The sequence below is a fragment of the Aythya fuligula genome, chromosome 1 (assembly GCF_009819795.1).
Source record: "Aythya fuligula isolate bAytFul2 chromosome 1, bAytFul2.pri, whole genome shotgun sequence".
Taxonomy (NCBI): domain Eukaryota; kingdom Metazoa; phylum Chordata; class Aves; order Anseriformes; family Anatidae; genus Aythya; species Aythya fuligula.
The window spans coordinates 206,621,604-206,633,449 of NC_045559.1; the positions used below are offsets into that span (position 1 = coordinate 206,621,604).

Here is an 11,846-nt window from a genome sequence, read left to right on the forward strand (position 1 = left end):
ATTGCAACACTGCAATTACAAGATAAGGGTAAAGCAAGGGGCCTGTGCAAAGAAGACCTGTGGAGAGCTGATGGGGTGCAGGTGGATGTCCTGGAGCATCTCTTCTGGCCCAGTGTGTTACACAGGCACATGCTCACCCCGAGGATCATCTCAGTGCCTACTGTGAATGGGCTTGAAGGATTAACAAGCCCACTTGCTCTGCTTTTACATTCTCCTCTAGGCATTCACCTAAGGCCACTTTTGGGGACAGGACACAGGGCCACATAGTTCTGGTTTGTTCCAGAGGCCTGTTCCAGGGCTGCCTTCAAACCCACAGAACTGCAGTGGGGCTGGGAACAACTCTGGGGTCTCACCCGCCTGCCACCCTGACACAGAGCTCAGCTCTTTGGGGAGGGGAGGACAGCAGGAGGAGGCTGCCTTCACAGGGGTCTCCAGGGTGTGTTCCCTGTCACCATGGGCAGGGACCAATGGCGCGGTGCAGAGCTGCGCGGTGTGCCAGGTTGGACCTGGTGCTGTGGGGGTTAATGCATCTGCTCCAAGTGCTGAGCAACAATCCCACTGCTCCAGGCCAGCCCTCTCCTGCAGCGGGGATCGCTCGGGATCTGCTATAAATTCTCGTCTGCAGCGAGCCCTGATGTCAGGAACAGGCTGCTGCATCGCTGCAGTGCCGGTGGGAAGCTCGGGCTGGTCACAAGCGAGGCAGGTGAGTGGGCTCCTGACCATGCTGAAGATTGCACTGTGCCACCCCCCGGGACTCAGCCAGCCCCAGCTCCTCGCAGCAGGGGACTGGGCCTGCTGCAGCCGCAGTCTCCCCGTCACCCTCCCATGGCCAGCTCATTTCAGCTGCCTGAGGTGGGTGCTGCTCCAAGGAGCTATGCTCTTCCCCACTGCAGAGAGATGGGAAAGCTCTCAGAGACACAAACTCTCATTTTCCTCTGCCTGTGAAGGGGAATAGGTATCCCTGCATCTGCTTGGTGCCACTTTCTGTGCTGGAGCAGGGCGCAGCCCCTTTTCCTCTCACAGCATCGTGAGGACACTTGGTCTCAGTGAAATCTTGAGGTGCACTTGGGGGATCGGTCATTTTGTGGAGTCCATCAAGCTGTACCTGTTAAAATGAGCCATCACTGAGACAACCATCAGGATTCGCTCTTACTTTTCCCTTCCGTAGTGCTCAGGCTCTTTCTGACAGGCTGTGACACACGGGAGCTTCGTGTGGACTTGATCTCAAGCCCAAGAGGGCCTTGCATTCCTTGGAGGGGCCCCAAGGGCTCCCCTCGTCTCCCTGCCAGCCCACCCCAGCTCACACTGCCAGCTCAGCACAGCTCCTGGCTCCATGGCACTGGTGGTGGTGTGCTGCTGTCCTGCAGAAAGAGGGGATGAGACAGGGAAGTTCCCCAGGTTTTGGTGCAAGCAGCTGATGCAGCGTTGATCCAGCCTTCTGTGTGTGAAGCACTGCCAGAGCTTTAGGTGAAGAGATGGGGCACAGCCGAAATTTGGGGCAATTATGCAACACCTCTGACAGATCCTGTGCTCCCAGGGTAGAGACTGAGCTGGGAATTACCACTGCTTTAACTGCTCCTGACAGATGCTTGTGTCTGAAGATAACCTTGTCCTGTAACTCCTCCTCCTTCCCCTCCACACAATGCGGAGGTGATCTTTGATAAGCATTTCTAAAGGACCAGAGGGAACTCCCACACAATGAAGTCTGCATCTTCATGTAAGCCCAGGTCAAGCTACAGAACTCACTCCGTCCTTGCAGTTACTCAGGGATGCTGGATCGGGCATCAAACTGTGTGCTGAGGCAGGAAGGGCAAAGAGAGGTCCTGGGGAACAGAGGATTTCAGCACAGAGTGGAAATAGTTCTGCAATTTTCTGAACAGATAGGTGGATCTAGGAATTTTTAAATGTAATGGTTTCACAAGGTGGATATAGGTATTTATAAATGTAATGGTTTCACAGGTGCTTACATTGTTTCAAACGCTTTCCTAGACTTACAGGTGGATGTTTCAGGTAAGGTGACATGGACCTCCATAACAGAGCTCATTCAGCTGTCAAAACCAGGCATTTCCAGAGCAGTTTCTTAAAAAAAAATCCAATGTATTTTTTCATTCCCACAGGCCTCCACAGAACATTCTTGTAGGAGAGTAGGGTGGAAAGACCTCTCTGGAAGGTGCTAAAGATCCAATTTGGTGTGGGGCTGTGGGAAGCTCAGTGACACTCAGTGATGTGTGCTGAGAGTGTGCTACAGCCTCAAACCATGCCAGGGTGCGTGGGAGCCCTGTGGTGGGTGATCCTTCAAAGACAGCTGAGGACCAGAGCCAGACATGTAGAGCAAGCCTGGGACTCCAGACACCACAGTCCTTGAGTACTGTCCCCATCCCTCCTGGCAGCATGAGACACCGTCTTCCCTCATTAGAAAACATCCCTTAGAAAATGTTCTGTAAAAGCAGTGCCATTTCTCCTCCCTGTGTTTCTGGTAGGAGGATATTCAGAGACATCCCACCATAATACAGCTTCCTTGCAACTTCCAGTTTACTTCTATCTGTGCCCAATTTTCACATGTTGCTTTGTGAGTAATTACTGTATTTCAGCTTAGGCAGAACTGTTTTCCCTCCAGGGGTTTGTACTTGGCGTGTGTTTTGTTGTGTTTTGTGTTGTGTTTTGTTAAAAGGACCGAGCTCTACTGATCTTTGTTCCTAAGAAAGCTGCTATATTTGCACAAGCAGTTCAGCATCTCATCCATTGTCTTTCACTGGAAATTCCCAGCAAAAGCACAAAAATCAAGAACAGGATTCACCACAGCTCTCTAATCATAATGACACTTCCCTTCCTCAGCTAGTATTTGCACAGTCACTCAGTCACTCATGGACTTTTTTTTTTTTTTTTTTGTATGTTCCTTCCCCTGCTATACCAGGCAGCCGGAGCTACATCCTGACTACACTGGACATGCAACATATAGCACCTGCTTTCTGCCAGAGTGTGTTCGGTGTCGGTGCATGCATGCAGGGAGGTGACAAGTATCCTCAGACTGTTTCGGTACAGCTCCTGCTAGGTTCTGCTGTGGCACGGCTTTGCTGGTCATGGTGATACCTCTTACCCAAGTCTTCAGGCTGAAGGGATCCCGGAGTATTTCTCACTGCCTGTGTGTGTGTGACCCTGCTGGCTTACATTCCAGCTCAGCTATTCAAGGATGAGATGGAGCATCCCTGTTTCATCCCACCTGGGACCAACAGCAGCCAGACCAGCACTCTAACATTCTTTCTGGGTGGTTTTCCAGCATGGGAATCCAGTCGGATGTGGTCTGCTGTTCTCCTCTGCTCTGTGTACCTCCTGGTGCTGCTGGGGAACTGGACTGTCCTTGCCATAATAAAGGCAGAGCAGAGTCTCCATGCACCCATGTATCTACTCCTTGCCATGCTAGCTGTGTCTGACCTGGGCTTGTCCACATCTGTGTTCCCAACCATGCTGAGGATGCTGTGGCTGGAGGGCAGAGAGATCAGCTCCAGCACCTGCTTTTCCCAAATGTTCTTCATTCACAGCTTCACAGATATCGAATCTGCCACCATTCTGGCAATGGCCTTTGATCGTTACATGGCCATCTGCCACCCCCTACGATATTCCTCCATCCTCACCAACTCAGTGATCACCAAGATATGTGTGGCAATTGTCACAAGAACCATCCTCTTCCAGTTCCCACTCCCGATCCTACTGACCCAGCTGTGCTTCTCCAGGGCCAGCAAGCTGTCCCATCCCTACTGCTTGCATCCAGATATCATCAAACATGCAGACTCTGACACAAAGATCAACAGTGCCTGTGGCCTTTTTGTACTACTCTCCACACTGGGTTTGGACTTGCTCTTTGTGCTCCTGTCCTACCTTCTGATCCTTAAGACCATCCTGAACCTTCCAACTTGGAGAGAGCGTCTGAAAGCCCTCAACAACTGCATCTCCCATGTCTGTGCTGTCCTGCTCTTCTTTATCCCCATGATCTGCCTCTCCATGTTGCACCGGTTTGGCAAACATGTGTCTCCCCAGGTCTACACTTTCACAGCCAACCTCCATTTCCTTGCTCCACCCATCCTGAATCCCATCGTTTACAGCATGAAAACCAAAGTGATCCGGAGACGGATACTGAGGATGCTCTGCCAGCGAGGGGTCCACAAGTCCAGGGCTGCTATTTTCCAGTAAAGCCAATATGATGGCTACTGCCAGCTGTCCTATGTAAAGTTCAACCCCCAGGAAGACCAGCTGGGAGAGGGTAACATACCAAGCACTTCTGCCAATGTAAGGATAGGGGGAAGGTAAAAGGTATATGGAAAGAGAAGGATAGGTGCAATGCATTACCTGCAATGCAAGACTATAAGGATATCTGGTTAAAGGTTTCTCAGCATATAAACAGAGGCAAACTACATCTAGATTCACAAACACCAAACCTCAGAGACAATACCAGGGACCACAGTGTTGAAGTCAGGGACTGAGGGGCCACTGGAGGAGCCAGGAGGAAAAAGGTTCAAGCAGAACTGCTGAGAAGGCAGAAAGAAAGTCATCATGGGTCCGCTGGGAAAGAGCGGACGGTGGGGGATAGTTGAGGGGGCTTGGGGGATTGTGTAAAACTTTATAGGGGACAACTTAGGGAGCTTGTGGGAAAGTGTGAGATATTTTATGCAGTGCTCAGAAGGGCCAAAGGTGAGGAAAAGGATCCAGGGAGGAACCGGGATGGGAAGGTGGAGGGGGTGGTAAAGGGGCTGATCAAGTGTAAGCAAGTTGCTAATAAATACACCCTCCAGGCCATGCACCTGGCCACCACAGCCTGTCTTGTCTTCTTTCCTGTGACTTTACTGTCTGTGTGGGGGGGGAATTTGTGTGGGACTTGGCGACAAACAACAAGATGGACTAACTGGTGAGCAGGAGGAGACTGGGGACTGGAAAGACCGAGGGTTGGAGCTGGAGAGTGGGCAAATGGAGTCTAGGGTCTGGACTTGGATCTGGATGGGCTTCTGGTCTGCTCCAGAGTTTGAGGTGTCCACATGCACAAGGGTGACTGTGAATCAAGTGGGAGAGGGTCAGATCCTGTCCTGCCCAGCTATCCAAGGGGACTGGGACTGAGTAGTGCTGGTCACGTCTGCCTGAGCGCTGCTAGAGCACCAGGACAGGCACTGCTCTCTCTGGTGGTCCTTTTGGCCACCTGGCACCATGCATGGGCGCGGGAAGTCCGGGCTGGGCACTGGCCATTAGGACTTGATCCATTTTTGTGAGAAGGAGGAAGAGGGTGGGCAGGAGCAGGGGGTTGGGGCTGGCAGGGTCACTGGGTCGGGCAGCTGCCCGCAGACACAGCTGGAGTGGCCGGACCCACGGAGGGGCTGATCGTAGAAATGCCCCCAGGTCTGCTGGAGTCATTTCTCCCTGCAGGAGGAACGCTTTCTGTGCAGCAGTGATTTCTGGACTCAAACATTAAGCAAAAGTTTTGTCTTGTTGTCTTCTCTTTAAAACATGAGTACTTTCCTTGCTAGGTTTGTTTTGTTCTGCCTGGAACATTTTGCCTGGGTTAGACTGCAGCACCAAGTTTCTTGACATGATTGTCATTCTTTGATTAAGCTGCACTAATTAGTATGCTGGGGTTTCCATAAGGCTCTGCAGCACAACGCCTTCCTCAGGCTGGCTCATTTAGACCTCAGAGATGGATTTCTTCCCACTTCAGCTAATGGCTAGCACTCTTTCAAAGGAGCAGTTCTCTTCCAGCTGACCCAGAGGTGCAGGCACTGTATAAACTGACTACATTTGGAAGGACATTTTAAACCAATTTCAGCATTTAAGAACTGTTTTAATTTATTCTGTTGGTCTTTGTCATGGACTGCGCACACAGCACTGTAACAACTATGATCAATACATCCTCGGGAGACACTGCCAGCTACAAAAATACTAAAAATCAGTGGTTCCAGCACATCCTGCCGTGCTTGGCTGATGTCTATAAAACCATGAGGACGTGTAAAAGCACCCCCTACGTACACCGAGGTGATAAGCCCCCCCAGAAGACCTCAGGGGGCAGCAATTCTGCGACTTCCAATACCAAAGCTTTGGGGAGCTCTGCTGGGCAACCCGATCGGGCCCCGGGGCTGCAGGGCAGAGCCCCCCTCTCGGGCAGACCCCGCTGACCCCTCCCGGCCCCGCTCCCCCCGCACAGCCCCGCAGCCCCCGGGGGGCCTTCGGCGAGCTCCAGCACAGCGAGATGGGGCCAGGGGCACACAGCGCCCCGAGCTCCGGGAGCCCCCTGCGGAGGGAGCCCCCTCCTCGGGCTCGGAGCCCCCCCGGGCAGCTGCTGGTGGCCGGGCCCCGGGATCGGGCAGGGCTCGGGGCTCGCCCCCGCGGCAGGGGGGTGGCAGCGGGACCCCAGCCCCCAGCCCCCAGCCCCCGGCCCGGGGCAGCGATCACCGGGAGCGGCCCCGCGGCGGGCGGTGCGCGGAGCTCGGCTTCCCCCTGCTGGGCGCGGGGATGGGAGCGGGGGGAGAGGGGGAATAGGGGATGTGGGGGGGGGGGGAGAAGGGGGAATGGGGGTGGGATGGGGAGCGGGGAGGAGGGAGAGGGGCGAGTGGAGGGGATGGGGGGACATAGGGGAGTGAGGGAGGTGGAGAAGGGGGGATGGGGGGAGTGAGGGGGATAAAGGGTGAGGAGGGGGGATGGTGGGGATGGGGGGAGAAGGTGGGATGGGGAGGGGGGATGGGAAGGGGGATGGGTTAGGGGGATGGAAGGCAGGGGGAGCGGGGTAGGATGGAGGGGGGATGAGGGGGGAATGGGGAGAGGGGATGGGAAGTGGAGGGGGGGAGAGGAGTGAGTAGGGGGGTGGGGTGGATGGGGGAAGGGGAGGAGAAGGGGTATGGGAAGGGGGGATGGGGATAGAGTATGGGAGGGGGACGGGGAGAGGGATGGGCAGAGGTAATGGGGAGAGGAACTGGGGAGAGGGATTGGGAGAGGGGATTGAGAGGGGATGGGGAGAGAGATGGGGAGAGGGGATGGGGAGGGGGAAAGGGGATGAGGAGCAGGGTTAAGGAGAGTGATGGGGAGGGGATGGGAAGAGGGACAGGGAGAGGGATGGGGAGAGGGGCTGCCATCGTGCTGAGCTCCTCCTGTGGGGAGGGGAGGTGTGTGTGGCAGGGGCTATCTTTATTTTGCAGATCACAAACAAGACAGCAAGTCCATGGGGTCTCACAGGCTGTTGCATGCCAGACTAACCCTGTAGGCTTCATGTCTCATGCCAGAAACTTTGCAGAAAGTTGTTTCTCCTTTTCTTCTTCCTTTTCTCATTTTCACCCTTTTCTGAAGCAGGGATAAAGCGTAATGTAAGTGAGGTCTCCATGAGAGGGTCCTCACCTGAGCGGCTTCCTGAAGCGGAGATCCAGTGAAGCCATCATCAGTTAAAGGATGCTTGTGCACATAGACCTGACCCCACCCCACAAATACAGCTGCTGCACTCAGAACGTGTCCATGTCTTGATTTTGATACTTTTAGGCTGAAAATCCAAAAGCTGAGGAACTTGAAACCCATGCCTGCTTTTCAGGCTTGAGCTGTAGCTCATCACCAGTGTGGGAGAGGAGATGGGAACCCCGGAAAGCTGCTGGGCAACGCCACAAACAGCCCTGTTTGGGACTGTTCTAGGTCCCTGTGGGAAGGGTGAGAGAGAATGGAGCCAAAATAGCCCCTCACCCCTACACTGAGATCTGCGTGCCACTGGGTGACCACAGGGTGGGGTACCCAGGTCAGGCATGGGACAGACAATCCCAGCTTCAACAACACAATATTGATTTGCAGGTATTAAAAATCAGCGGTAGCCTGCCTAGGCCACATGTATGTCAAGTGGATCAAGGGGGTTGTTGGACCTTATTTCATTAAAACCATGAATTCTTGCACTAGAGTCAGTGTGAGCCAGGAGTTGTGTGCTACTGTATACGTGTTGGGGCTGGGTAGCCATAAGGCACGAACATGCTAGCAGCTGGAGACAGAGAATTTTTGCAAATATTCCAGTTTTGGGAGCTTGAAAATCTAATTTTGAAATGTGATGTCAGGTCACAATTTTCCTGACTCAAAGAATAAAAAAAGAAAGTATATGGGTAAAGACGATCTGTTTTTATTTCAGCAACTAAATCTAGATTTACTGCTTAATTTAAGGTACCCACGTTTGATTTCTTTCATACTTTTATTAGTTTCCATTCCGCCATGACCTGTTTCTGCTCACCCACCTGTTTCCCATTCCCACTCTTTGTTAATATTGTGTTTTCTTTTTATGTCCTCAGAGAGAATCCTCACAAAGACAATGTTGAACACTCAGACCAGGAATTGCAATGCAAGCCTGTTGCAGAGAGCAGACACATTTACTGTATTAATCACCCTGGTGCTTGAAGCAGCAGCACTCAGATGCCCACGCAGGCAGGCAGAGGAAGGCTAAAGGCAGTGAGCACAGCAGATCCTGCAACGTCTCTGTAGGGCTGGCTGGAAGACGTCAGCATCACTCATCTGCGTGTCTTCAGCTACCTCATCCCATCCCAGTCCCTCCAGGAAGGAGCCGATACAGTGCTGTGATGGCTTTGTCCCATCTGTAGAGGCAACGGAAGGTAACATCTGCCCAGGCAGCCCACGTTAAAGGAGTTCCAGTCAAAATCCCCTTCATTTGGTGTGTTTTCCAACACGTTTGCTCAAGCAGCACGAACCAGAGCTCTGCCCCCGCCCAGCTGCATGAGCCCCGTGGGGATGCACAGGAGTGCTCAAACATCGCCGCCTCCCTGCTCTGCTTCACAGATGGCCCAAGAGGTCCAGAGGCGATGCCCTCGTTCCTGGCTGTCACAGAGCTGGTGAGTTGTTTGCAGCAGCTGCTGCTTGGTAGGTTGCTGTAGATGAGGTGCCTGATTTGAGCCAGAACGTGAAAAGCTCCCCCGGATCACTCCGAGCTGCAGATTTAGGCTCTGAGATGAGAAGCAGAATTGTCCCAGCAGGTTTGTTAATAGATAGATAATAAAAGATAGATAACCGGACCACCTCATGGTCCTATGAGCTGAGCAGGGGCTGCCTGCGGTGCCTGCCTGACTCCCCAGGCCTCATCAGAACCAGCTTGGCATGGAGCATGCACAACCTGGCCCTACAGCTGATAGTTTGCCTGATGCCCCCCTGCTGCCTGCTGTGTTTAACTCCCAACAAGAGGACCAGGATGTGCATTCAGAGAAGCAGAGCAGTACCAGCAAGGGCTCATGTGATGGTCAGCAGCCAGAGACCTCGCGCTGACTGCCCATTGTCCAGGAAGCATTCACGACTCTTTAAATTTTGACTAATTTGGATGATGCTGCCCTCACTGGTGGCTTTGTCATTTCCATGCATATACTGCAAACCACCTTCTGGGTCTGGCTGAGCAACTTGCAGGGGAGGTGGGAGCACAGAAAAGTCCCAGGGTAACACCCAGGAGAAAAGCTGCAGCAGTGCAGAGAGGACTCTGCACACAGAAGCCCTGTACAATTTGATCACTGGAGGTTTTGGGCTCGTTCAGGGCACTCCTGGTGGCAGGTGGGGCAGTGCGGGGCAGGATGCACCAGGGCAGCATCGCTGGGGCTCAGGGGCTGCGTTTCACCCTGCTGCAGAATGAATGCCCCTCCACCTGGTTATGCATTGGGCAATCCTTGGCCACTGACATGAGCAAACTCCGAGGATCCGGAGCATCTCCGTGCAAACTCCATGCCAGGGTGGCACAGCTTTTCTGTCTCTCAGTGCCGCGCTCTGCCTTAGACCTTTGCTTCTGAATTTGCTTTAAAATTCAGGAGCTGCTCTGCCTCCCGAGCACACAGCCATTCCCTGAGACCACCTACTCTGTGTGGTGCTGATGTTCCACTCCGCTTTGTTCTGTGCAGGTTGTTGGATCATCCTTTCATACTGATGTGAGGCAGCAATCAGTAAACAGCCTGGTTGCCCTGGGTGCTGTGAGAGCCATCCCTGCCTTGCAGAGATCATCGTCTGCTGTCACACAAAATGTGTAGTGAATGAGTGTGGAGAGAGGTGAGGTAGGTAGTGAAAGAAATAGCATATTGTGTAAAATCAGTGTCAGTCAGTCCCAGCTTGTCATGTGCCTCATGCTTTTGGGTGCTACAGAACACAAGCACAAGAAATAACAGCAACTAGAGCCAGGGGGGCTGGATTCCTGGGTGCCTGACCAAGCTTTTGCATTGAATTGTGACTTTTTGTGAGCACCTCTGCTGCATTTCAGCACCTGAGTCTATGAAACACTTGTTAATTTAATTTGTTGCTTGCTTTGGGGTCAGTATCTCAAGCACACTTCCCTAGTGCATGGGGGGAGTGATTTTTAACCCGCTTCAGAATCCAGAGAAATAAAGTGCTCCAGAGAAATCCGAGCACGTTTTTTACATTTTATGAATGGTGCTTCCCATCTTCCCCCTGTTTCTGCTTACAGAGAAGGGAGTCCGAACTGACTCAGGCATCCTCCCAGCATGGTGGCTACCAACCAAACCAGCTTGCAGCCTGCCTCCTTCCTTCTGCTGGGCATGGCAGGCCTGGAGGACCTGCAGACCTGGCTCTCCATCCCCTTCTGCCTGATGTACGTCGCCACGCTCCTTGGCAACTTTGTCCTCTTATTTGTCATTGTGACAGAGCGAAGCCTCCATGAGCCGATGCACCTCTTCCTGGCCATGTTAGCAGTGGCAGATCTCATATTGTCTTCCTCCACAGTGCCCAAAGCCCTGAGCATATTCTGGTCCCTTTCCAATACGATGTCTTTCCATGCCTGCCTTACCCAGATGTTCTTCACACACTTCAGCTTCATTGCGGAGTCGACCGTTCTGCTGGCCATGGCGTTTGACCGGTACGTTGCGATCTGCAATCCCCTGCGATACGCCACGGTGTTCACACACTCAGTGATAGCCAAGATAGGGGTGGCTGCAATAGCCAGGAGCTTTTGTGTGATGTTCCCAACAATATTCCTCCTTCAGAGGCTGCTGTACTGCGGACACAGCGTCATGCCGCACACTTACTGTGAGCACATGGGCATCGCCCGGCTGGCCTGCAGTGACATCTCCGTGAACGTCTGGTACGGCTTTGCCACCACCCTCCTGTGCCCAGGACTGGACGTTGTGCTCATTGGGGTGTCATACAGCCTCATTCTCAGGGCTGTCTTCAGGCTCTCCTCCAAGGATGCCCAGGTGAAGGCAGTTGGCACCTGCAGCTCTCATGCCTGTGTTATATTGATGTTCTACACGCCAGCATTTTTCTCATTTTTCACTCTTCGGTTTGGCCACAACGTCCCCCACCATGTTCACATCCTCTTGGCCAATCTCTACGTGCTCCTACCACCCATGCTAAACCCCATTGTCTACTCAGTGAAAAACAAACTAATCAGAGAAAAGGTGTCCCAGATACTCTTTAGGACTGGGCAATTGCGGTGACAAGGATGTTATTCCCCCGAAAGGAAGAGAAATTGTCTCTACCAGGGAAGCAGAGTGCATGTGTGTGAAATAAAAGGCTTCTTCCTTTTTTAGACTCAGCACAACACCATTACTGATCAATTTTCCTGCTTATGAGATGCTTCCTCAGAATAAATCCCATCACCACTACAAAAGGAGAAATTAGTTCTGAACCATATACCAAAATTTTATCTTATGTAATCTGGTGTTATCCCATAAACTCAGAGCTTTATCGGGGGTTTGGTTGCAGCAATTCACAAGGCCAGGAGAAGCAGCTGGAACAGAGGTGGCTTCTGTGTATCCATCCACCTCTGCCTTTGGTGTTCAAGGTGGCCAGATGAAGGAAATCCCACTGCACAACCAGAGCCTAAGGAATTCCTGCATGCAATTAGGAAACCA

At 52.7% G+C, this 11,846-nt stretch overlaps 2 protein-coding genes across 2 annotated transcripts; both read left to right on the forward strand.

Annotated features, from left to right (window-relative positions):
• The first annotated feature begins 3,195 nt into the window (after positions 1–3,195).
• LOC116502202 (olfactory receptor 51L1-like) lies at positions 3,196–4,188 on the forward strand. Its single transcript, XM_032207987.1, has one exon. It carries the CDS (start codon positions 3,196–3,198, stop codon positions 4,186–4,188), a length of 993 nt encoding a protein of 330 aa, XP_032063878.1.
• A 6,290-nt stretch (positions 4,189–10,478) lies between these two features.
• Positions 10,479–11,429, forward strand: LOC116502210 (olfactory receptor 52B2-like). Its single transcript, XM_032208000.1, has one exon. The coding sequence runs from the start codon at positions 10,479–10,481 to the stop codon at positions 11,427–11,429; it is 951 nt and encodes a 316-aa protein (XP_032063891.1).
• The last annotated feature ends 417 nt before the right edge of the window (positions 11,430–11,846 follow it).